The 26,692-nt window shown below is 48.0% G+C and overlaps 1 protein-coding gene across 1 annotated transcript in view; it reads left to right on the top strand.

The window, feature by feature from the left end:
* Positions 1 to 4,373: 4,373 nt before the first annotated feature.
* The window catches only part of Dpysl5 (dihydropyrimidinase like 5), a 43,133-nt gene continuing 20,814 nt past the window's right edge, over positions 4,374 to 26,692 (top strand). The window contains exon 1 of the mRNA XM_028782935.1: positions 4,374 to 4,634. Coding sequence (XP_028638768.1) covers positions 4,374 to 4,634 — 261 coding nt within the window. The remainder of the gene's footprint in view (positions 4,635 to 26,692) is intronic.

Genomic DNA, 26,692 nt, shown 5'->3' with positions numbered 1-26,692 from the left:
CACGTCAAGGACGTCAATGCCTCAGGCTGGGGACCTGGCAAGGCCTTGCGGTGGTCTGTGTACAGATGAGGACATTGAGTGTATGTAGTATCAATGACAGCACCCTCCTCCTGTGGGTAAGGAAGGAGTGAAGGAATTTCCTCTCCAGTGTTCTGAGTGTGCAGTCCAGCCTGACTCTCCAAGACTGACTCAGTGCTGTAGAAGTGGGTCCCCAGACCAGGGAAAGTGTGGGCTGCCTGCTATTCTTCAGGGGAGCGATCAGGGCCACCTTTGCCTTCAGGGATGTCCACTGGGAAGTAGGGGAAAGATATGTTTTTGAGATGGTGACAACCCAGAGTCGGAGAGGAGGGGAGAGGGTGCTGGAGCCCTGTGAACAGTGATGGCTCCTCTTCTGAGAAAGGATGACACAGGATGGGTCCTGTCAGCTGGCCTGGACCAGCTCACTTTCTTCCAGGCTTGTAGGAAAAAAAAAAGCCTTTAATCTCAGTGCTCTGGAGACAGTGGCAAATGGATCTCAGTGTTGAAGGCCAGCCTGGTCTACCTAGGAAGTTCCAATTCAGTCAGAGCTACACAGAAAGAAAGACCCTGTCTCAGAAACAATGAAAGCCCAAGCAAAAAAACCCAAGCAAACATATGAATGTTCCTGTTGTACAGGCAATACAAGTTTATTGGATAACACTTTGAAAATTCTGCAACTATGAAGAATATAGCAGTCACCTTGGCGGAGTTCCCACTACTAACTTCCCTTCAGCTTGCCCATCCTGAAGCTGAAGTATATCCCTGTCCCAATCCCCATACTTTCAAACTTCTGTTTCTTCCTGTTCAACTGAGGCTAACACTGCCGTATTCACTCTTCGCAGGATCGCATGGTAAGGGCTGGGTTCAGGGCTGATATTAATGTCCTGACAGAGTTTGCCTTTTGTTTTTGGTGACAGAGCTCAGAGCAGAGCTCTGTGTCCCCTGTAAGTTATTCCTGCCACATCTTTCCAGGTCTCCTGCCCTGCATATAAGGGCTGTGAGCGCCGAGGCAAACCAGCATTGTCCTTTAAAACATGAGTATGGATATGTGGCAGGGTTGTGGTATTTGTGAGCCTTAAAGCCACTCGGAAAGGCAAGGGTTACGTATTGCACCTCTTCCCCTCTGCCCTGCCACCACCACTATCTTGTCACAAAAACTCGACCCATACCTTCCTCGCCACACATGGGCCTGGCTTTGTAATGAGAGAAAAGGCTTTGAAAAGAAGGATTTGGCCAGAGTAGTTTTTCCCATCACCTAAGAACCAAACCCGTGTTCAGATTATTACTTACAAAGTCAAGACTCCAGTTTCTGGTGTGTGGGACACAAGCTCCTGTGATATGTGTCTGCCCTTAGACACTCAACTTGTCCCCCATCTTCCCCAGTCCCTCTATTTCAGCTTCCTCCCATGGCCTGTTTGCCAGTGCCTCTCACACTGGGGAGAAAGGCCTCTTCTCCCCAGGGGTCAGAATAATACCATTAAGGAAGCAGATGTTGAAGGATCACAGTTGTCACTCCCAGACACCTGTCCAGGCACTCCCCAGGGCAACAGCTCCTGAATGCCAGTTTCCTCCCAATGGCTCAGGAGCACCTCGTGACCAGGCTTAGGGGGCACTGGATCCTCTCTTGGGGTTGTTTGTACACATGACACAACCACGAGACCCCTGCTCTAACAACTATGCAGGAGAGCAAACCGCACACTGCAGGTTACTGATGATTCTTATTGCAAGAGATGTGTCTTGCACAGTGGCAGGTTATCTTTCCCGCTGGTGAAGTGAGCCAATTCAAGCCAGATTAGAGTATAACAAAGGCAGGTTCATTGAGCCAGGGAAGTCACCATGGGATAGAGAGATGGGGAAGAGAAGGGGGAAAGGGAGAGACCAAAATATCTGAATTATATAGGGAAGACCTTCAGGGGAAAGGGTAGCCCAGCCCCTGGGCTGGAAAGTTCATCATTGGAGACAGGTTGTACCACTCAGGTCTGCTTTGATCTGTAAAATACGCACTTCAATCCCTGTCCAGAAACCAAACACACAGATCCCATGTAACTTCTGCTTGTGACTTGCTTGGTGGCCGGCGAAACGGACTGGGGGAGAGGAGAGAAAATGTGTCTCCTTCACTCTATAGTAGTTTGCTGTGATAGATGCATGATCTTGTTTCCAAGATTGACAGATGTCCCAGAAACTTCTGCAGTGGGTCTCCTGATCCCGCTTTAAGCCACATTGCTGGTCAGAGTGCTGTTAGTAGCTAAGGTCTTTCGCCTCTAGGCGAACTCTCTGGGTTCCTGCGTCATCAGAGTGGGTTTCAGTTGTTTACTTGACTTACCTGGAAAGAGTGAACCTCCATTGAGAAATTGATTGGCACGTGGGCGTGTCTGTGAGACATTTTCTTAATTGCTAATTATATAGGAGGGCCCAGTTCATCTTAGGTAGTGCTGCCTCCGGGCAAGTGGGCCTGAGCTGTCTGAGAAAGGAAACAGAACAAGCCAGGAAGTGGTGCTCTTCCATGGCCTCTGCTTCAGTTCCCGCCTCCCGGTTCCTGCCCTGAGCTCCTGCCTGGCTTTCCTTCATGGTGAACTAACTGTAAGCTGTAAGCTTAAATAGACCCTTTTCTCCCTCAAATGTCTTTTGTCGAGGTGTTTATCACAGCAACCAAGAAAATACACATATCCTCTACCAAACATTGGGGAATGGGAGAGGTGACATCCAAGGTGACTGACGAGCCTCTGCTGCGAAGCCTCAGAGCATCTGTGGGCATAGAATCCAATGCCACGGAGGCACTTGAGTCTGTAGAGGATACAAGGAGAATCAGAGGCAGCATCTTCATAGAGAGGACAGTAGACTCCAGTCCTGAAGGATGACATTTACCACGTATGAAAATGAACTTAAAGCTGGGCATAGTATAGTAGCACATGCCTTTATCACAGCATTTGGGAGGCAGAGGTAGATGAATGTCTATGTTCTGGACTACAGAGTGAGTTTCAGGCCATCTAAGGCTACATAGTAAGACCTTGTTTCAAAGAGAGAGAGAGAGAGAGAGAGAGAGAGAGAGAGAGTGTTTCAAGTCTTAAATCTCTTGGTGCTTGGCTGTAGGTTATAGGGGTTTTTCCAGCAGTTCAACAAGCTTACTCTGTAGCCAGCTCCTAAGGCTTGATGGGTAGTCTTTTGAGACCCACCCAGGGGCATGAGGGTCACTGACTCTGTACCAGGAACATCATGACATAAGACGGCTGTGGGGTTTGGAGAATGTGGCTCTTTAAGGATCTTTCCACACCGTGGAGGGCTAGAGAGATACTGGTCACGCAAACCGGTTTGGTTAATCTGGCTATTTGGTAGTCACAAACATCTTAGCAATTTCAACTTTCTCACCTGTAAAAATGTGGCTCCCAGTGAAATTTTGGAAATAAAGTTAGATATTAGATATGAAAATGCTTTACTCTTACAGCAAGCTGGCAGAAATTACACACTGGTGATCCCAGTACTTGGGTTGTAGATTGGAAAGGACAAAAGCTCACAGCCAGCCAGGACTACAGAGAGCTATATAAATTCAGATAGCATTTTAGAAAGGGAAAGAGCAATGTCTCCACTGGGGGCTGGTCAGTTCAGAGCTTGCTGGAGAAGCCTGAAGACCTGAGTTCAGCCTCAGGCACCAATGTGAAAATCCCAGAGCTGGGGGGCATAGACAGGAGAATCCTGGGCCCTGCCGACCTGCCAGCCTAGACTAATTGGAAAGGTCCAGGTCCAGGTGAAACATGGATTTGTCAGGAAACATGGTAAACAGGGCTGGAGAGACAGCTTAGTGATGACAGCACTGGATGCTCTTCCAGGGGACCAGGCTTTGATTCTAGCACCCATACCGTGGTTTACACTTATCCTTAACTCAAGTTTCATGAGATCCTACAACCCTCTTCTGATCTTCTTGGACACCAGGCACACATGTGGTACACACACATATATGTAGGCAAAACATTCATAAACATAAAATAAAATAAACCGAAAGAGATTTTAAAAAGGAAAGAAACACAGTGTACAAGGCCTGAGGAGTAACGCCTGAGGAGTAACAGGTTGACTTCTGACGTCCCTGTGTGTTTTCACACATGCATATGTACTTGCACACATCTAAGTGACGTTTCTGTGAGTCCCAGTTCCTCTGCCCAGATTCCAAATAAAACCCTGTGAGGTCAGGGAAAGGCTCGTGATTAAAGCTTCCCGAAGGACCAGTGTGTCTCAGGATTCCCATCCCTATTCCCCGTGGCTGAGGAACTGAACCCTGACAGAAAGGGGTGGGCATTGGTGACTGTGAAACGTCACTGAGTGACGTGACCCTAACCAGATACCCACTCACCTTCCACAGGAACATGCTTGCCAATTCAGCCAGCGTGCGCATTCTCATCAAGGGAGGCAAGGTGGTGAACGATGACTGTACCCACGAGGCGGATGTCTACATTGAGAACGGCATCATCCAGCAGGTGGGCCGGGAGCTCATGATCCCTGGTGGAGCTAAGGTGATTGATGCCACCGGGAAACTGGTGATCCCTGGAGGGATTGACACCAGCACCCACTTCCACCAGACCTTCATGAATGCCACGTGTGTGGACGACTTCTACCACGGGACCAAGGTAACGCTTTGTACCCAAAGTGGCTTTCCCTTTGTTGCTTTATCCTGCTTCTGGGACTGTTCCAGATGAGACCCACGTGAACCAGTGCTTCCCTGGACAAAGAGAGTTTCTCTAGGGTCCAATGTAGCAGCTAGACCAGGGGTAACATCTAAATGTCCTAGGTCATGTAAAGGATGAAGCGCATACGTCTGTTTTGATTGAAGCACCTGTGTACCAAGCCGGGGCTGACTTTACTTTTGCATTTTTATGTCCTGTAACACAGACCTAGGGGAAGATGAGAGTCAGCTGGTGTTTATTGCTATGTATGCTAATTTGGTAGACTTGTTTATGCATGGTAAACTAAATTAAGTCTCCTATGTCTCCGACAGATTGTTAAATCACCTCTTGATGTTTCAAATGGCAGAAAATGGAAATGAAAAGTAGCTATCTTCTATAATTCTCCCTAGTTTGTTTATTTGTTTTTGACACAGGGTATTACAATGTAGCTCTGTCTAGTTTTGAACTCACTCTGTAAACCAGGCTGCCCCAGACTCACAGTGGTCCACCTGCCTCTGCCTCCTGAGTGCTTGGATTAAAGGTGTATGCTGTTATGCCCTGTTTTTTTATTTAAATTTTTATTTTTATTTTTTTGAGATAGGGTCTTACTTGCATAGACATAGCTTAAGCTGTCCTCTAACTCGAGGCAGTCCTCCTGCCTCAGCCTCCAAAGTGTTGGGTATGAGCCTCCAAGCCTGGTTCATTATTCCTTGAGTCAGTTTGGAAAGTATCAATGAGTTCTCTTTTTGGCATGGATTATCACAGACACAGTTCATCTACAGAGCTGGATGTGAACTACTGTCTGCTCCCAAACAAAATGCAGAAACCCAGACTTATGAGACAGATAAGTTGAAAGAAAACTGTGTTTTGCAAAAAGAGCCCCAGTTGGATGAAACCCTGGCCACTGCCACTATTGCTGCCACTGCCACCTTTGCCGCCATTGCTGCCATTGCTGACCTTTGTAATGAACTGTCTGCCACATGCCAGCTTCTCCATGGACAGCAAGGCTGGGCTGCTGCTCCCCCAGAGCCAGTATTGACTGGAGCTAGAGAATCTGCCTACAAATATTTACCCAATGAATACATACACATTGCTTATCTGTGTGGACCTCTATACCTAGCAGGTTTTAAATTCACTGTTTTAAAATCGAGATCTCCTGGAACGCAAGTCCCCTGCCATGGCTGCAGTCCTTGGAGAGTCTGATTTGGGAGGACTCATCTCTAATGCTTCCTGCGTGAAAGGGATACACCAGTTCTAGCCCTATGCCTGCAGTTCCATGTCCTACTCAGGCCTACAGCCCCAAATCCCCGCGTGGTCCTATACCTTAAATTCCCCAAGCTCAGGACTCTCCCTGTGAGATTCATTTTCCTGGGGCTCAGGTGTTCCTGCTGCTAAGCAGCGACTGACTTGTCCGCCAAGGCCACCTTGAGGCTTTAGAGACAGGAGAGGCTGGGCTCTGGAGAGACAGCAGTATAGGCCTGTCTGTACAAGGCAGCTGGCCCTGGAGCTCTCCCTGGGGTGAAGGCATACCCACTTTCAAACACAGGGACTGCAGGATAGATACGTGGAGGATGTTGCTGTGACCAATCACAAGAGCCACTGAGCAGAGGTTTTCTGGCTCTGAGGACTCTCAGCCTGGGAAAGAGAAAGGAGCAGACATCCTGGAGTCAAGAAGGGAACAAACACCCTGCCTTCTGTTCTAAGAATGTCCCTACATTCCACAGGTGATGTTTCACTAGAGAGATAGGGGACCCCATCCTCATAAACTTGGGGTCCTTTTGCAGGATGCTGTGGTGGCACTTGGGATTCTTCTTAAAGTCAGTAAGTATGTCTAGCCACCATCCTGGGCACCAAGGCCAGGCCTCTCGCTCTCTCACTCTCTGGCTCTCTCTCACTCTCTCGCGTGTTCTCTCTCTTTCTCTCTTTCTCTTTCTCTCTCTCTCTCTCTCTCTCTCTCTCTCTCTCTCTCTCTCTCTCTCTCTCTCTCTCTCTAGCTTTTTGAGGCAGGGTTTCTCTGTTTAATCCTGGCTTTCCTGGATCTCAGAGATCCATCTATCTCTGCTTCCTAATTGCTAGGATTACAGGTGTGAGCCACCACCATCCAGCTGTTTGTGGCTATTTTCATTGTCAACTCTATTAAGGTACAATGTACACACAGGGCTATGCCTCGGCACCCAGAGTTGCCACACCTGATCATGCTCTGGTCACCAGCTCTTTTTCAATGAACCAAAACCCAGGAGCCCCACCCAGTCTCCAGGGGTAACCACAATCCTGACTTCAGGTACTACAGATTTTTTAAAAATATGGCAACAGAGTATTATTCATAAATCATATCATTCACTATGTAAAGTATACAAGAGCTGAGGGGTGGGGGACAGGCCTGCAAATCCTGACACTTATGAGACTGACATGCGAGGACTGTTGCAAGTTTGAGGCCAGACTAGACTGCATAGAATTGGGTCAGCCAGGGGCTACATAGACCTATCTCAAAATGAATGAATGAATAAGTGAATAAATAAATAAAACCAAATCAGTTGAGTCAATGGTTTTTAGTATATATGTGGTAGATTGATTTTGAGTATTTAACCTAAGGTATTTTATATAAATGAAATCTAGTAATTCTTTCACTCAGAACTCTTTCCAAGTTGTTGACTAGTTGACTGTCCTGGCTTTGTGGCATTCCATATAGAACTTACCCACCCTACTGTCAGAGAGCATCTGGCCCTTCCAGTGGGAGGTCACTACAAATACTGTTGCTGTGGATGGTTCTGTGACTGCCTATGGGCAAGCAAGTATGTACACAGCGCTGTGCATATCCCTGCGGATGTAACTGTCAGGTCATGGTATGGTTCACAGACACGTTCAGCATTTGTAGAGATTGCCTACCTAATAGCTTCCAGACTGATTAAGACAACTTACACCCTAGCAGGTAGTGTAGGAGGCACAGTGATTAACCTTGACATGGCTGATAACCACTCCAGTCAACCTTGGGACCCATTCTGTAGTATGCTCAGGCCTTGAACCAAAATTATAGCTTGCTGGTTGCTGCCTCTGCTTTCGGGAAACCTTTAGTCCTGAGGCAGATGCTACCCTGTCGCTGTGCTTTCTACCAGCCTCGAAGAAGCCAGGCCAGCCTTCTCTGTCCTCTTTTCCACACTGTCTATGGCAGGAGCCTCATTAGCCAAGAGTGACAGGTTTTTCCCCTGAGAACCTTCAGCTCTTTACAGCTGATGAAGAGTTCTGTGCACAGGCTCTCTGTGCAAGGTGGAAAGGAACCCTTGATCTTTTCTAGGCTGCTCAGCCATTAGGACAGAAAACACCAAAGAACATCCAAAGACCCCTGTTGGATTAAAGGTCTCAGTTCTGCAGATTTGGGCCTCTGCAGACACCCTCACTCTGTATGATGCATTGTTAAGAATTTAAATTTTAGGCGCCCTTCCCCCAAGCCATTTTAGTTCCTGGTGACACTGGTATCTGTGTGTGTGTGTGTGTGTGTGTGTGTGTGTGTGTGTGTGTGTGTTGTGTGTGTAGAGGTGAGAGGACAACTCGGTGTAATTGCTTCTCTCCTTCCACCTTTATATGGGTTCCAGGGATCAAACTTACACTGCCACGACTGCATGGCAGATACCTTTACCTGCTGACCCATCTTACTAGCCTCTAAATGAATGTTTTATATCCATCTCCTAAGCAAGCCTCTGTGCCCAAGCCTGCCTACGGTCTATCACTCAGGTAACAAATTCCCTGACCTCCTCAGAAGTTCTGCCTCAAGTCTCCCAAGAAGGGACTACCTCCCTGCGGTCTCCCTTCACTCAGGTTCCACATCTTCCCCCCAGTTGCGCCTCCTACAGCAGACATTCTGATCTCCACTAGTCCCTGGTAGAAGAAATGCTCTCCTGTTGGTACTGGCTGATCAGGCCTGTGGGTTTTTATGCAGCTTTGGCCTTCATGCAGAGGCTGTATGTACACTTGGGATGAATGCCAGGAATCTGCTTAGCTCAAATCAGAAAAGGCCTATTGACTGTGAGGATCCGGGGTTTATAATAGAATCTCAGTCCGGAGGAAAAGCTCCTGAGTGATTCACTAACAGAAAAGGAGGGGTCAAGCTGCATCTCTTCCTGCTTGTCAAGCAGACCCACTTGGCTCTTAAACCCTGCACCCCCAATGCATGCCCTCCTCAAAGTTTTCATGCTTGATGTTGGGAGACCAGCCATCAGGCCTGGGGGGGAAAAATAGTTGGAAGTCTGGCTTTGCCAGGGACATCTGGGTCTCCATTGTGCTGGGTCTGAAGGAAATTCTCTCCAGCACTGTAGCAAGCCTGCGGCAGGCTCTGCCTTGCTCTCCCGCCCACAGCCCCATCACTTGATCCACTATTATCCTGCCTGCCCCAGGCACCACCCTCCCCACCTCAACCCCTCCAACCTACAGGCTTCCGGTCTAGTACTAACTACTGGCAATAACACAGATCCCATTTCTGAAGGCCGTTTCCCACTGTGGGGAGGCAAATGTAGGGAAAGAAACATCCAGCAACCCAGTTGTGTGGGTTAAAGGTTAGGGCTGTCCTCTTGTGAATAACTCAAATTGTGCCACCAAGAACAGTCACGTGTGTTTGACTGCTGCTGATCAGCGGTTTCATGGCCAGGTGAAATAATCATTATCTTTTTTTTTTCTGTAATTAAAAAGTGTGTGTGTGTGTGTTGCCTACATGTGTGTCTGTGAGTCCTCTGGAACTGGAATTAAAAGTGCTTGTAAGCTGTCATTAGTGTACTGGGAATTGAACCTGGGTCCTGTGAAAGAGCAGCTAGTGCTCTTAACCACTGAGCCATCTCCCCAAGCTAGTTGGTTAGCTGTTTTTTTTTTTTTTTTTTTTTGAGCAGGATTTCCTCTGTGTAGCAGCCCCAGCTGTCCTGTAGACCAGACTGGCCTCAAACTCATAGAGATCCCTCCGCCTCCGCCTCCGCCTCCGCCCCGCCCCCACCTCCGCCTCCCACGTGCTGGAATTAAGGATATGTGCCACAATGCATGGCCAAAATCAGCTTTTTAAAACTATAGGCACCAGCCTCTTCACTAACAAGCTAAAAGATGGGCAGATGTGTACCGCTGTCAAAAGCTTCCTGTGTGCCTCTTATGCCTCCTCCAAAAAAAAAAAAGTATAAAAACCAGAGCCTAGGGTGAAAGTTTAGTCCTTGGAAGCAACTTTTTGTTTGTTTGTTTGTTTGTTTTTGTTTGTTTGTTTTTTGAGACAGGGTTTCTCTGTGTAGTCCTGGCTGTCCTGGAACTCACTCTGTAGACCAGGCTGGCCTCGAACTAAGAAATCCGCCTGTCTCTGCCTCCCAAGTGCTGGGATTAAAGGCGTGCGCCACCGGAAGCAACTTTCATTATAACCACTTGAGGAATTTTTAACAGATGCTAATATCAGGCCCTAGCCCAAACCAATTAAATCAGGTCTGCCCCGTCCCTCATCTGTATTTTTGTTCAAGGTATCCTGGTGATTCTACGTACTGGCAGGAAGACCGTTTGGGAACTTTCTTGGCTATCTGGAATGGCATTATGCCTTGGCTGTGCTCCGATGCCCATCTGACTGGCCTTGCCTCAAGTGCCAGGGCTGACAGCTGAATTCTGTTTGTTAGCATATCTGCCTGCCAATCTCATCTGCATCTGCTTCCCCCACCCCCACATTCCAGGCCCCTAGAGGGAGGCTCCCAAGCCCTAACCTAAGCCTGCCACCCCTATACTTTCTGAGCACCCCTGACACCGTATTCTACCTTTCTGTATGTCCTCTGCAGAAATCATTATAGAGAAGTGGGCAGCTGGCTAGAGTAGTCATCAAACAGTACTGGTGAGACTGGCCCTCTTCTTGGAGCCCTGTGCCCAGGGCTGTCAGGTCACGGAGGTCACCTCCCATGGAAAAGTCACCATCAAGACGTTTTCACACTCAGCCTATGGGAAAGTGCTTGAGAATTATGGGTCAGGCTTAGGAGCTGTTAGGTGGCATAGACTAAAATGGCTGTTATATTCTGCCTCCAGTGGGGAGGATCCTTGCCCTCCCTTTCCATCTCCCACTACAGAGGATTCTATCTGGCAGGGCCCTGAGATATGCCAGGCTCTAATGCCTAAATGAACTCCCCTAGGCGTTCATCCTTGCCAGCCTCCTTCCCAGGGAGCCCATTTAGCCACTGGGCAGGCTGTTTCTGCCTCTGAAATTTGCTCTCTTGGAATTAAACCTTTTTCAAATGGCTGCTTATTGCTTTTCTCCTTTTGCTTTAACTCCAATTTCTGTCTAATTCTGGCTGAAATAATGTTTCTCTAGTCTTTTAAGTACTACAGTAACACTTCCTGCCGGTGGGGATCCAGACCCACGTGGTCTTGTTTATTAACTGATGTCCCTAAATTCACATATTTCCTTATCCCCTGTGAGATATTCCCTCATCAGGGCTTCAAGAGACCTTTGGAATGGTGTATTTCCATTTACCACTGACATAGGGACTGAGAGAGGAGAAAGGAATGCCACACATACCTGCCCAGTTCCAAAGCTAACCAGAACAGACAGACAGCTCTGGCTCTCCTGGAACTCAGTGTGTAGTCCAGGTTAGCCTCAAACTCAGAGATTCACCTGCTTCTGCTTTCTAAGTGCTGAAATTAAAGGTGTGGAAGAAACAAGTCTTCCCCCACCCCCCACTAACACTTCTAGGAACTCCTTAAACCAGTGGTTCTCAATCTGTGGATTAAACAGACCTTTCACGGGGATCACACATCTAATACCCTGGGTACCAGATATTTATATTATGATTCATAACAGTAGCAAAATTAGTTATGAAGTAGCTATGAAATAACTTTATGGTTAGGGGGGTCACCACAAACATCAAACACTGTATTAAAGGGTTGCAGCCTTAGGGAGCTTGAGAACCACTGCTTTAAACCAGACCTCTCTTTGGACAACCTTATGACCTCTTAATTGACCACACACAAATAATTTCCTTGGCACTTCATGACTTCTAAATTGTCTGGACCAGATAAGGATGTCACAGAACTGATAGACTTCAGGCCAGCTGTGGAGCCCTCCACCCACCCAAGATGGCAGCCTACTCTATCCCTGTGTTCGGATCGTGTGGATGTCAGCACTTCGGGGCAGGATGGTGCTTAGAAGATGCTAATGAGTCAGTACACAACAAATGCTTGAGACAGGGCATATGTGGAATAAATGTTAGCCTCCAGGTAGGGCTGGCTTCTTCCACCCTAGGCTGTCTTCCCTTGTCTGCAGTTCCTTGAGGAAAGATCCATTTACTTTGGCTGCCTCACCACAGAAATGTTCTATAGTCTTTTTTTGAGGATTTATTTGTGTGTGTGTTGGGGGGGGAGAGATAGATGGGGGGGCAGGCCAAAAGAGAGATCCCCTGGAACTGAAGTTACAGATAGTTGTAAGCTATGGGTGTCAGGTACTGAATGCAATTGTCTTCCAGAGCACCAAGCACTCTGAGCGCATCTCTCTGGCCCCTCTCTGCCCTTTTAAATACCCTTGCTGCCTGTGTCTCTTGCTTTACCATCCTGGCGTCTTCACTGGCCTTCTTTGGGCAGCATCTCATCTTCTTTTCCTGGTTCAGCTACTGCCACACCATGCTGCCCTCCTGGCTGCCTGGCACCCCTGTGGCCTGGCTATGCTGGTTGGGATCAGCACAGCTCAGCCCCTGCATTCTATTCTGCTGTCTTTGAATCTGGAAAAAATCCTTTCCCCCTTTCCAGCGGTGGCCGGTCCCCTTGCAAGGAGCTATGCTAATTTTCTTCTGTGTAACTAATTACTGTATTTGTGTCCATTTACAATACCATTCGTCAGCCATTGGGTCGGTGGGAGGTTCGGGCACAGGTCCTCTCCCATCCACAGTTTCACAGGCTATCATCAGATCTGGTGCTTAGGAAGCTCTGCCGAGGTCTTAGGCTAGTTGTAGGATTTCCTTTCTCATGGCTGGAGAAGGCTGAGGTTCCTGTTCTTGTTGGCTCTTGACCGAAGGCTGATCTCAGCTCTCTAGAGGCTGACAGCAGTGTCTTGCCTCGTGCCCCACTCCATCTTCAAAGCCTCTCTCATCTCAAAGCCCCCTCTAACATCAAATCCTTAGCCCAAACCTCTCCCATCAGGACAGGTCCTGAGCTGGGATAGGTTCACCTAGTTAGTTGAGGCCCATTTGAAGAGCTGACTTCCTTTCCGGAAGATATGGTGCATCTTCTTCACTGGGCCCCTTCCTTCCTTCATGGGAGTGTGAGTGTGCCAGGGTGTGTGTCACTGTGAGCTCAGTTATAATTCTTCGCGCACAGGCATTACATACACAATCATAGCTCTCCTATTAACATTCTGCCCTTCGCATGCCAGTTTTGTTAACCACTTAAACATTTTTTTTAAAGATTTATTTATTTATTATATATGAATACACTGTAGCTATCTTCAGACACACCAGAAGAGGGCATCAGATCTCATTACAGATGGTTGTGGGCCACCATGTGGTTGCTGGGATTTGAACTCAGGACCTCTGGAAGTGTAGTCAGTGCTCTTAACCACTGAGCCATCTCTCCAGCCCCCACTTAAACTTTTTAAAGATGCTCTCCTTGTGCTGGAGAGATGGCATGGTGGATAATGTGTGAGGACCTGAATCTGATTCTCAACACTCCCGTGAAACCTAGGCACAGCAGTACAGATTTGTAACCCCAGTGCTGGGGTGAGTCAAAGGCATCCTGAGAGGTGGCTGGCCGGGCCAGTCTATCCAAAATGGCAAGCTCCAGGGTTCAGTGAGAGACCTTGTCTCAAACAGTGAGGTGAAGAGCAGTGGAGAGAGACACTCAGCATCCACTTCTGGCCTCCACACCATGAGGGAGTGCACTGGTGCACACACTGTGCACACACAAGCATACAACACACATAAATAAGTAGATAAGATTGTACATTTCAAAATTTTTAAACTAGATTTATTTATTCATCGGTTCTCGGCCTTATAGCTAAGATCAAGTGTAGATTTGTTCATGTCTTTATGTGTGAGGATTTTCCCTATATGTCTATTTGTGTACCATGTGCATGCCTGGTGCCCAGAGAGGTCAGAAGAGGGCATTGGATTCCCTGGAACTGGAGTTGCAGATGGTTGTGAGTCGCCGTGGGGGTGCTGGAAACAGAACTCCCGTCTTCTGCAAAAGCAATCAGTGCATTTAACCCCTTAGACATCCCTCCAGCCCCTAACAGATACATTTTTAAAGTCACTCCAGCCCCCCTTCCCCAGCAGCCCCCTCTCTGCTAAAGACCATATACCAGCTTTAGCTACTGCTGGGGCTCCCCGGTTGTCCAAAGCCTTGAGTTTAGATTTCTAGATCTTTACTCCAAATATCTCACATCTGACCGTGTCCTACCTGTCCACCCCTCATGGCCATCTGCTTCCTGCCCATCTGTGGCACCTTTCCTCACACCTTCCTGCAGTACATTAGCTTCCGCTCACACCTATAGGCATTTACCATCCTGGGCTTTGGGATTGCCTCCTGAGTCAAGTTTGTCTCTCAGCCAGGTAGAATAGACTCCGGGGGCCAGAGAGCATGGTTTATGTTTGGTCTATGATTGCCCAAAGACTCATAGCTTTTACCAGCAATAGACACCCACACAACAGCTGGTTGTCAGCTCAGTGTAGTAGTTAAGACCAGAGCTGAGGCTCGCCGCCCAAGCTTGACGTCAGCCCCACCTTCTCAGACTGGGAACTGAACAAGTTACTGTCTGCTAGCCACTCGATGTCCTTATCTGGAAAAATGGAGATTTATGGTGGCCCTTCATTTACGTTTATTGAGTTACTGTTTGTGAAGAGCTTAAAAGAGCACTTGATACTTACTAAGTATTAAATAAGCATTTGTTGAATATATATATTGATCATGCTGATTGAAGGCAGAGCTGAAAACCCGACCTGTGGTTGGGCAGGGGTGGTGTACACCTTTAATGTCAGTGCTTGGGAAGCAGAGGCAGGTGGATCTTTTGAGTTTGAGGCCAGCCTGGTCTACAGAGCAAGTTTCAGAACAACTAGGGCTACACTGAGATGGAACCCTGTTTTGAAAAACAAAACAGAACAAAACAAAAAAATAAAAAAAGAAAGAAAGAAAATCAGCTTGTGGCGGTCTCTCATGACCATAGACATTAAAACTTTAGGTATCAGTTAGGAACTGAAAAATTGGATTCCATTTCTACTAGTAGGGCTTGTGTCTGTAATCTCTAAGCCCCTGACCAGGTAGTCTAGTTTTGATGCTATGTAAAAAAACAGTTCAAAATGGGATATGTTCAGGATCAACAGGCTGGGGGTCCCAGACACCCCCTTCTCCCGCTAGTACCTAGAAGCATGTTGCTTTCCCCAAAACCATTCCCTTGCTTTCCCTTGCATTCCCCTTGCTCCCATAGTAAGGCCCCTGACCCCTGTCTGAGCCAGGAGACTCTGACTTGCTGTTCAGAGTACATTAGGCACCTGTTTTGGTCTTCAGAAGCCAGCTCAGACAGATCTCACAATCTGTCTGTCCTTCCTAGGTGAGAGACTGGGTCTTAGAGGTTACATCATTTGACAGGTTAGTAAACGCAGGGCATGCTGTGTGTGGTGGGATGGTGGGCACCTTTAATCCCAGCACTCAGGAGGCAGAGGCAGACAGATCTTTGAGTTCAAGGCCAGCCTGGTCTACATGGTGAGTTCCAGGATAACCAGGGCTACACAGAGAAATCCTGCTTCAATAAACAACGCACGTGTGCACACACACACACACACACACAGGGCATACCTGTCTGTCATAAAATAGCTCTTTAATAGCTTCATAGTATTGTCACCACATAGCTATGGGACTAGATGGAGGTCCTGGTATCATTGAAACGGACCCTGAGCAGAGAGCAAGTGGGTTCCATGCACTTCATTCAGGATCTCTGGCCACCCTCTTCTCAGGCATCTGTGCACAGCCTGAACTTTTACAAAGCATCCATGTGGCCTGCTGGTCGGTAAACTTTCCCACTTTGAGATCAGAAGGGGCTTTGCTGAAGAGCAGGGTGACAAAGGTCTCTGTGGGGCTCTACTTCAGAGCCGTTTCCACGGGCCCTTGGCTTCTTGAGCGCTGGCAGCCACGTTCCTTCTGCCGCACAGCTCCCTTTGAGGATCATCTCCAGTCTCCATGGTAACCGCATGTCGGGAGACAGTCTGCACGGGCTTTGTATTAAACACAATGAATTTAAATCGGGTGCTCGGCAGTGAAGATAATCATTCTGGATCAGAGAGAGGCCCCAGGCTCTTCATTTCATAATTTTAAATGTTGGTACAATTCTCGATGTTAGCCCTGTAACTCAGGCGCCGGCCACACCCTCTGCTCTATGTCAGCTACGGCTAGTCTAATTTCCCTTGCCATCTTTTCCATTCTTTCAATTTCGGAAGTGGGGAGCCCCTCGGTCATACAGGACTTTCCTGAGCCGAGAGATGACTTAAGCCGGAAGGAGCCTGTGGTCAGATGGTCTCATTCAGTTTGCCTGTGTGATGTCCTCTAAGCCCCACTGTAAAATAAGAGGCATCACCCCATCCTGCAATGGTTTTTAAAAACTATGTTGTTGAGTATATCTAACATAAAATTTCCCACTCTAACCATGTCTGGGTACAGGGTTCTGTGGGATTTGGGCACATTGCCACCAATGTGTCCAGAGCTTTTTGTCTTAGCTGCAGCTTGACGGCACCAGCTTCACGGCACTGAATGCTCACCCGTTTTCCTCTTTCCTCCCGCTAACCACCCCCCTCATCTGTGTCTACGATTGTGACTGCTGAAGCCCTGCGTTTGAGTGGAACCAGACAATGTTCGTTCTTAGCGGCTACTTCTTTCTCTTAGCATGCCTTCAAGGTCCATCTGTCTTGCAGCATGTTGGAAGAATACTGCACTGCATGCGTAGAGCACACGGCTTACCCACTCATCTGCAGATGGACTTGGGTTGCCTCAATTTTTTAGCTATGATGAATTCTATGGACATGGGTGTATGGGTATCTGTTCAGGTTGGCACTTGTAATTACAGAGCTTTTTTTTTTTTTTTAAACAAGGCATGCAGCTCTAGCTGGCCTGGAATACACTATTGTGTGACAAAACTTTTCCTGAGGAAATAACACACGCATTTACTCACCTTAGATAGGAATTCCAGGACTGTCTAAAGTTCAGATACCACCAAAGTCATACCAATGACTTGTTCATACAAATGAGTTGTTTGGTTTTGGTTTTGGTTTTTTCGAGACAGGGTTTCTCTGCGTAGTCCTGGCTGTCCTGGAACTCACTCTGTAGACCAGGCTGGCCTCGAACTCAGAAATCCGCCTGCCTCTGCCTCCCAAGTGCTGGGATTAAAGGCGTGCGCCACCATTGCCCGGCCATACCAGTGAGTTTTATTGGGGTTACTTACAGGAATATGGGTGAGGGATAACTTACAGAAATAACTCAAAGACTGCATCCCCAAAGTCCACTCCAGCCTGGGCAACTGCTCCCAAAGCACACTACACAACCTGCAGGCAGCTCAGCAGGTCAGAGTGCCCATTCCAATGCCTCAGTTGGTCTAAACCTCCTCCAGGCACCTCAGCTGGTTTCTGTTTCTTCCTGGCAGCTCCTCTGGTCTCAGTCTTCTTGGCAGCTTTGCTTGTCTGAGCCTCTTCTTTGCAGCTTTTCCTGCTTCTGGACAGGGAGGGGCCTAGTGAATTTGGTCAGCTTCAGGGACTTCCTGAAGCTATTTTGAGTTTTTTTTACCTTCCTGTTTAAAGAGCTTCCCTACAGGTTGGGTATTTCAATCTCCAGGAAATTGTTATAGACCAACTAAGTAGCTGAGGCTAGCCTCCAACTCACAAGGACCCACATCTATGGGAAGGTATAGCCACTATTCCCAGCTTATAGAACCTTAAAAAAAGAGAATATCTTTTATTTATTCTTTGGCAATTTCATACATATATACAATGTATCTTGACCATATTCACCCCAAGTCCTCTTCCCGCCTCTCTCCCCACCTCTCAACATAGCTCCCTCCCACCTTCATGACTTTTTTTTTTTTTAAACAACCTGTTGAGTCCAGTTGGTGCTGCCTGCTGGAGTGTTGGTTGAGCTTGTCGGCTTGAGCGTGTGTAGGTTCCCTCAGCTGCAGTGAGCTCACGAGGGCGACAGCCACACCTTATCCAGAGGATACCATTGACAGCACCCCTCCTCATCTCCCAACTTTTTCTCTCTGTCTATACTGTCTTCTACTGTGTTCTCTGAGCCTTGAGGGGGCCCATACAGACGTCCCTTCTAGGCCTGAGTCACATGTTTTCATTATTTTGGCCAGCTTCAAGTACGGAACCATTTTAAAGATCAAAAATGAGAGAAACACTCTACTGCACACAGTAGGCTGTCAGTAGTATTAAGTGTTTTTTTTTTCCTTGAAGTTAAACCTAGGAGTTAATGTCGTTGTGGGCTGATGACTTAACTGAAGGTGATGATGTCGTGCTGCGCTAGTGACAAGCTGTGTCTGTCTCCCAGGTGCCTTGTGGAAATTCAGTCATTCTGGGACTTAATGGGAATGTCCTAACCATGAAAATGTGTGTCATGAAAAACCATACATGCTTTTATATTCTTCCCGCCAATTGATATTCATGTATTTCTAACTTCCAAGATTGGAAGGGGAAAAAAAAACCTGTTAGGCCCGCTGCATACGCCTGTTAGCAGTCTATTTTAAGCACACCCTCAGGGAACACCTCAAGCTGGGGTGGGACAGCTCAAAGCTGAAGGCTCTCTGCGGCCGATTCAGCGAATCACACCTCGTCTCGGTAGCACAGGACAGTGTAGGCCTGGGAGTACAAATACCTAGATTACATCCTGGCTAGTCTCTGGAAATCTGGGGTAATGGCAGTGTCTGCCACGTGTGGTAGTAACCGTGAAGATGAAAGGAAGACCCACCCCTGGATCCATCCACGAGCAGAGCAGTAATGGGCAGGGCTTTGGGATGGTTTGGGAGAGCCCTCCAAGTGTGAGAACCTCAGACCTTGGAACCATCTTTGCCTGTGGGATTTGTGGTGTGTCTTGCCAGGCTCCTGCCAATGGTCCTACTGCCAACCAACCCCTCTGCATGCAGCAGCCCCAGCTGGAGCCTTTTGTGTAGTGGAATTTGTAGCAGACAGGGAGGAGAATAGGAGCCCTTGTCCAGCCTCCTGACCAGTGCAGGGCCTGGACGCCCCACGGTCCTCCTTATTAAAAGACAAAAGATGGTGAAAAGCTTGGATTTCAGAGCCGAGCCTAAGCTCTCCTTTAACTTTGCAGCGATTTGCTGCAGGCTATGGCTGTGCACCTGCTGGTGGTGCAGGAGCCAGGACAGCTGACTACAAGTGCTCTTGGTCTCTGAGTGACAGAAAGCCCTGCTTTCTAACCTCCCAGCTCTCCTGTAAGCCCGAGTCCAGAAGTACCAGAGCCTTGGCTTCTGTAGCTCCATGCCAGCCGGAGCTCCTCGGGGATGCTCAGGACTCCTCGGGACTTCTTGGGACTTCTCAGGACTCGCTCCTCGGGGAGCCCTTGCTAGTCTCCCTCCAGTTTTGTCGGCACCTTTGACCCGACACTATTTGACTGCCTCTTGGGTCTAAAACCAGGCTGTCTTTTTCCTCTGAGCCCAATCTTTTCCCAGAAAATCTATAACCAGTGACTCTTGTTGAACTAAGTCTGACACCCCGAGGGCTCCCACTCAGACGCCCCCAAAACCAGCCAAGGTCCCTACTTGTAGCAGCAGCCATTCCTCTGCCAGAGATACCACACCCACCCAGGCCTAAGCTTGCTTACCCAGTGTCTCTTGGTTAGGGTTTCTATTGCTGTGAAGAGACACCATGACCAAGGCACCTCTTATAAAGGAAAGCATTTAATTGGAGATGTCTTACAATTGAGAGGTTTAGTCCATTATCATGGCAGGAAGCATGATGGCATGCAGGCAGGCGTGGTGCTGGAGAGGAAGCTGAGAGTTCTACAATCTTGATCAGCAGGCAGCCAGAAGAGAGAGTCAAACATTGGGTCTGGATTGAACTTCTGAAACCTCAAAGTCCACCTCTCCCCACACCCCCACACACCCCCGTGACACACTTCCTCCACCAGGCCACGCCTCCAGTAACACCACTCCCTCCCTATAGTCTGTGGGGGCCATTTTCACTCAGACCACCACACCTGAGAGCAGAGGACACCTCACTGCTGTGGCTGAAGGTCTAATTCAGGCCTCTAGTTCCTCCCTTACCTTACCATCCTTGACTCCAGCCCCGCATCACCAGTGCAGTGCAGTTCTAGAGGATTTAAGAGCACAGAGGAGTCTAAGGATAGACCTGGGGTAGAGTGCCTGCCCAGCAGGCATGCGTCTCCGAGTTCAGTTCACAGTGCTGTGTAAACCAGGTGAGGTGGTATACAGCTGTCACACTAGCACTAGAGAGAGAGGAGGATGTTCAGAAGGTCAAGGTCACCTGAACCATGGAAGTTTGTGGCCAGCCTGGGCTGTAGGAACAGAAAAACAAAAAACAAACAAGCAAAAAAAAACCCTGGGTGAAGAAAAAAAATGCAAAAGACACCTTCAGCTCAAACCGAGTTTAACCTGCCCCAGGCCCCTCTTCACTTGTGTCTGAGCTAGGTTTCTGCCTCGCTCCTAGTCCCCTCTGAGGGTTAGTCATTCCTGGCTCTCTCTCCTCAGCTGTCTCAGTCTGCTTCCCCTTGCCCAGCTGCTGGCTTTGGGTGAGCTCTGTGACTACCCTGAAGTGGGTTTTCATGTGCTTTTCCCAAACCTCGTCTTGGCTCACGCCAGCTTTCAGGAGATTGGGCTTCACTTCCTGTTCTGCTGGGAAGTCTGAGCTCAAGGGTCTGTCTGTGCTGCCTCAGTCTTCTTGGTGGGTCTCTGATGGTCTCCTCCTGTGTCCACAGCCTACCAATCCCCTGCCAGATGGATGGCAGTTCGTACCCCAGCCTAAAAGATAGAATAGAAGTGTAGCTTTCTCAGCTGACAAATGGGACAGTGCTGTTCCGTAGGATGATGTCATAAATAAGCAAGGATGTACAGTAACTGTTCGATTACGTCAGTATCAGCAGTTCTCACCTCTACTTGAATGTCCCTTTATCAGCTCTGTTATCTGGAGATTCCCTCCCCTGCACGGTTTATCCCACCACCACGTTTCAGCCGCTCAGTTCATTCCCCTTCCCCACTGCTTAGTTTTACCCCCACCATGGTCAAAGCTTGCTTCTTTGGGAAGCATGCTTTTCATACACCCTTCTCAGCCTAGACCCAGAGTTCAGATCGGCCATCCCCACGCTGCCAGTGGACCCCCCCACACTGCCAGAGTGATGTTCTTGTCTGGTTACCATGGTCTTCCTCTGTCACCAGAGGTTGGCCAGCCATGGCTGCATACAACTTACAGCCAAGATGAAGGAGAAACCCATCCCAGCTCTGAAACAGCCTCTTCCTGGGCCGTAGACCTGCTAAGGGACAGGAGTGAGCCTCTTAGGCTTACAGTCCCTGAGCCCCCTCCTCGCTACCTCCTCCATAAATACAAGTTGACAACCTTGCTGATTGCACAGAGTCCAGGCTAATCAAGGTTCATGCACTCAGTCCTAGTCAGACTTTCCAAACAGGTCCATTCTCTACCTACCCTCCATCTGTACCCCTAACTTTGCCCCTAACACCACCCCCTACTCTGAGTGCCATGCCCGCCTTCCTGTCCTAGCGTGAACTCTGTTCCTTACATCCTCTTCTGAACTCAGTGTTCTCCATCCTCCTTGAGGACTTTGTCTTGTGATGGCTTGCATTCACATAGTATCCTGAAGTCATTTCTGTTGGCAATGAGCAATTCCTGCTCGTCCTGTCTGCTGACTGGACTCTCTGCTCCATAAGATGTTTCTGTTCTTACTTCCCACACAGCACAGAGGACAAACGCTGCTGCTTCCAAGTCACTGCTGCCAACAGTCAGCTTACTGAGCTCCTCCTGTGCAGACAGAGCAGGTTCTTGACACGCATGGTGTCACTTAATTCATTTCCCCTACGATAGTGTGTTGTGTGTGGTCAGACGTGACAGCCAGCACCTAAGCCCCCTTAACCATCTCTCCAGCCCCACCTCTTAGTTCTCACAGTCACGCCCGAGGGCTGTATTCCCACCTCCCCTGGGCTGCATTCCCAGCTCCCCGTGTAAAGTGAGTTCAGAGTGATTAAATAAAGCTCAAGGTCTAACAGAAGGGGTGTGTTTTACTGAAAATCAGGGCCAACGAAAGCCAAAAGAGATAAAAATATGTTTGTTTGTTTGTTTGTTTGTTTGTTTGTTGAGACAGAGTTTCTCTATGTAGCCATGGCTATCCTGGAATCACTCTGTATAGACCAGGCTGGCTTTAAACTCAGAGATCTACCTGCCTCTGTCTCCATGCTAGAATTAAAAGATGTATGCCACCACCACTGAGATGAAAATTTAAAAAGTAGAAAAGAAAAAGAAAGTTGGAGTTTCAAATAGCCCAGGCCAGTCCTAAATGTTTAGCTGAGGCTGCCCATGAACTCTTCCCCATCCTCCTGTCTCCACCTCCTACTTGCTTAGCTCACAGAGTGCACAAGTACGCCTGCCTCTGAAGCTAGGGTTTAAGGCATCCCTTCACACACCCCGAGTTTGATTCTTGTCCAGGTAGTTTTTGCCTCTGGGTTTAGCATTCCTGTTCTTGAAGCGTCTGGCACACATGTGGGAAAGTGTTGACCCTAAAGGGTGCTGTGAATTGAACAAGGCCCATTTCCTCTGAAGAACGCTGAGCAACCGAGGTGTGCGTTTTAGATAGAAGAGTGTTCCGGATGTGCACCCAGGTTGTGATGTGATCTACAGAGTGAGTTTCAGGACAGCCAGAGCTACACAGAGAGACAAACAATGCAATACAGAGCAATGGAGGAGCTGGTTTCCAAGAAGGCCGGTGAGCACAGTGAGCAATAGCCAACTGTGAACGTTGGAGATATTGCCCCCATGGAGATAGAAACCACTGAGCTGGTGATTTTTTTTCAGTACTTAGAATGTGAATTTTTAAAAAAAGAAAGATGATTTTAATTTGAAAAGAAAAAAGTAGTTCAGCGATTCTTTGAGAAGCGGATCCACGTAAACAAATGATGGCGTTAGCAACCGCCTGATATGCTCGCAAAGCGCAGCTGGACAAGTCTGTTTAGTGTTGTTTTCATGAAATACTAGAGGCTGCATGATTTATGCTCAAAAGAGGCTTGGTTTGGCTTATGATTCTGAAAGTCCAAGGCCAAGGGGCTGCGTCTGGTGGTGACCTTCTTGCCAGCATCGTCCTAAGAGAGTACAGCGTCGCACAGCAAAGGACATCAAATACAAGTATGTGTTGGCATACTCTCTGCTCTTTCTCCCTGTAGGACCACCAGTATTAAATGATGAGGCCGCACTCCACAACCTTGTCTTAATCACCTCCCAAAGCCCCCATCTCTACACTCCATAGTGGTAATATTTCTACCCTTTCGAGATCTATCAGTGGGGATTAAGTTGTGCCACACAAACCACTAGGAACTGATGTTCGAATTATATCCAAGCCATAACAACATTGGATACTGGTCATCAGAATCTCAGTATTTACTCCCTTTAAAGTGAGCTCTCCTCAGGCCATACATCTTCATTGCAGAATCTTAACCGTTTTCTTGCATACACGCACTGCGATCCTGCACCCATGAGTATGTGCTGTAGGGAAAATCGGTGGATTGGCGCTGGCCCAAGTGCCTTCTCGACAGCAGAGGACAACGTTTTTGCCTGGACCTGTTCATTCTTGGCCTTGGAGCAAGACAGCCACACTGTCTGGGGAAGTATTGTGGGAAAGGGGTCCAGGGCCATCACTAAAGGAAACAGGGAAACAGTAAGCTCTGTAGCAATATAAGAGACAGTAAGAGAGTGACCCCTCAAGTCCCTTTGCCCTGATAAAGCTAAGAAGGACCCATATATTGTTCCCTCCTATCTAAGTGACCGTAGTACCGGCAGGATGCTGAGCAGATGTCTGACGGGCATAGAGATGCCTGCATTCCCCGAGCGGGTCTGATGGAATGGACTTCTGAACTCTACTGATGACGTGCATAAAAGGTGGAATTTTAGAACAAGTTCCTGCTCTTGGCTGAGGCCAGGCCTGGAAACTGTTGTCATCAAGTGGATTATCATTAAATATAATTGATGTTTTAATAAGGGTGGCATTCCTGAGCATGAAATAAAATTCAGATTGACCCAGCAGTATGCCATTCATGTCAAAAACAAAATATTAGTAGCCTTATTGAAGTAGTAAAATTCATGTTTCACGCCCTGTCAGATTGTATTGTGACTGCTGGTTAGATAAATGATCTTGAGGTCCACATTAATTGGTAGAAATGTGAAATCCTACAACAGGGCAAAGGTCATACCCAGTGCACAGCAGGGTAGGCATGCTTCCGTGTGTGTGTGTGTGTGTGTGTGTGTGTGTGTGTGTGTGTGTGTGTAAAAGGCAAAGCTTGGGTTGCTAGATGGATCATTTTGGTCAGTCACCAAGTTTGAGGAGGTCCTGGAGGGTTCAGCTCTTCCCTGGTCAGGCCTGGGGTTGCTGGCGGTCTGTGTGTGCAGGCTCCATGAAGCTGCACTTCATCTTCCTGCCAGTGTGCACCTGAGTGTTGGCTCTGCTCATGCGTGCATGAGGATGTTCAGGTATGAGGTGAAGCAGTTATGGTTGCCAAAGACTATGGACATCTTGATAGCATCATGTACCATTTTAAAATCTACTAGATAAACAGAGACGTATGTCAGCCTCAGAGCAGGTGAGGGAGGGAATAGCACTGGGCATGTCAGGATTAATATTGCATTCACAAAGTACCTCAGGCCCGAGAGACAATCAGCAAACAAGCCATTGCCATAGCGTGAGGCCTGGGGTTCAGATCCACAGGAAAACCGGACGGTGTGTCAGCTCTCCCATAATCGTAGCGTTTGAGAAATGCAGTGACAGGGACCCTGGGGCAAGTTGGCGAGGTCGACTAGTCAAATCAGTGAGCCTTCAGTTCAGCTAGAGCCTGCCTCAGGAAATACAGTAGAGACCAATTAAGGAATATGTTTAATCGTGAGCCTGTGGCTTCCACATGCAGCCACACATGCAAATGTGCATCAGAATATGCAGATGAACACATGAGAATATATACATATGAACAGGAAGGCACACACATGAAGATGCGCTTGTCTGAACATGCAGACATACATATACATACCTAAATATACAAAGAAAAGAATCTCATCTAGGGGTGTATCTCAGTGGTAAAGCATGGGTTTAACATGAGCCCCTGGGTTCAGTCTCTCACACAGCCCCCCCACAAAACAGTATTTTTTTAAATTTTTTTTTAAAATTTCTATGTTGTGTAGTAATGTTTTGCCCACATGTATGTCTGTGTGAGGGTGTTGGACCCTGAAATTACTAGACAGTTGTGAGCTGCCAGTGGGTTCTGAGAATTGAACCCAAGTCTTCTGGAAAGGCAGTTAGTGCTCTTAACCACTGAGCCATCTCTCCAGCCCCACAAGACAGTATTTTAATAAAAACAAAAAGTTTAAGACATCTGAAGTATAACTGTAACATCTTTTATACATGGAAACATAGCTAACTAAATTTAGTTTTAGCTTCTTCTAGGCTTATTTGTGTAGTGAGTATTATAAAGATGACATTGCTTTCAGCGTGTGTTGTAAAATTAGTATAATAATTAATGTAATAAATAAATTTTAGAAAAGAAAAAATAACTCAGGGTCTATCGCCTCAAAACGGCTATCAGTAATGTACTTGGCATGCTGCCTCCTATTGCTTGTGTGTGATTCACCGTAGCTCTAAGCATCTTGTGAATGCACTGAATCTGCTCTTCGTTCATGGCAACGTTGCCCTGTTACGTTCCATCTTAGTCCCTGAGCTGGCTAGTGTCTTGTTTACTTGACATAAGCTAGAGTCATTTGGGAAAATGTCCCATCAGGGCCTATGGGTAAGCCCCTGGGGCATTATCTTGATTGCTGATGGATGTGGGTGGGCCCATGCCACTGTGGGTGGTGCTCCCCCTGGTGGTGGTGGACTTGGGGGTGTATTAGCAGCAGGTTGATCAAGCCATGAGGAGCTGGGTGGCCTCTGCATTAGCTCTGCCTTGAGTTCCTGCCCCTACTTCCTTTGGTGACGGACTGTGGTGTTTGATGAGGGACTATGGTGCAGAACCCTTTCCTCCTCAAGCTGCCTTTGCTCATATGGTTCATCACAGCCGTAGAAGCCCTAAGACAGCCTCCGTGAGCACTGTGCTGTGTTACTGCCTTCAGCTCACCTAAACAGCAGGTGTTGGTCTAAGTAGTTGTGACATGTGACAGGCCCACAGCCACGCATCTTTAAACACGTCCTCCTTAGAGCAGCAGGAACAGGACAGTGCTCTGCTGCTGATCTGTGCAAGGCCTTCCTGTGGGGTGATGATAAAAAGTTCTGTCACATCCGTGGTGTGTCGTGTTCACAGAGCCCAAGGCATTCATCCTAGGTATTGGAACTGTGCCTGTTTAAAAGGCCAGCTGTGTGTGTGCGTGTGCGTGTGTGTGTGTGTGTGTGTGTGTGTTTTGCCTGTGAAGGAATGTACATCCCCTCCCACCCACCCCCCCACACCCCAGTGCCAGGTAGGCCCTGAGCCAGCAGCTAGTGAGAGGAGGGTTTGCTGAGCCTTTGAACTGTGGTTTGGAGGCCTGGAGTGGCAGTGGTAGTCATAGTATTGTGCGTTCTTCTGCGCTCCGTAGCTGCTGCCCTACAGGTACAGACGTACATGTGTATGGCTGCATGTAGAGGTGCAGAGGGGCCTCATGGCTGCTCCCGGATAACAAGCCAGTAGGTGGCGAACTCTCTGACCACTGCTCAACATATTTTCCAGAACTCTTCAGTTCCTATGGCTAGACTCCAGAGGACGCTACTTGGGGCTTCTGACAACTGTACTTCCTTCCCCACAGGGCTCAGATGCTGTGTCAGCCTTGAGTCCCCTAACCTATACCCAGACCACTCTT

The sequence above is a fragment of the Grammomys surdaster genome, unplaced genomic scaffold (assembly GCF_004785775.1).
Source record: "Grammomys surdaster isolate TR1022 unplaced genomic scaffold, NIH_TR_1.0 946, whole genome shotgun sequence".
Taxonomy (NCBI): Eukaryota; Metazoa; Chordata; class Mammalia; order Rodentia; family Muridae; genus Grammomys; species Grammomys surdaster.
This window is presented reverse-complemented; position numbering and strand designations above follow the sequence as displayed.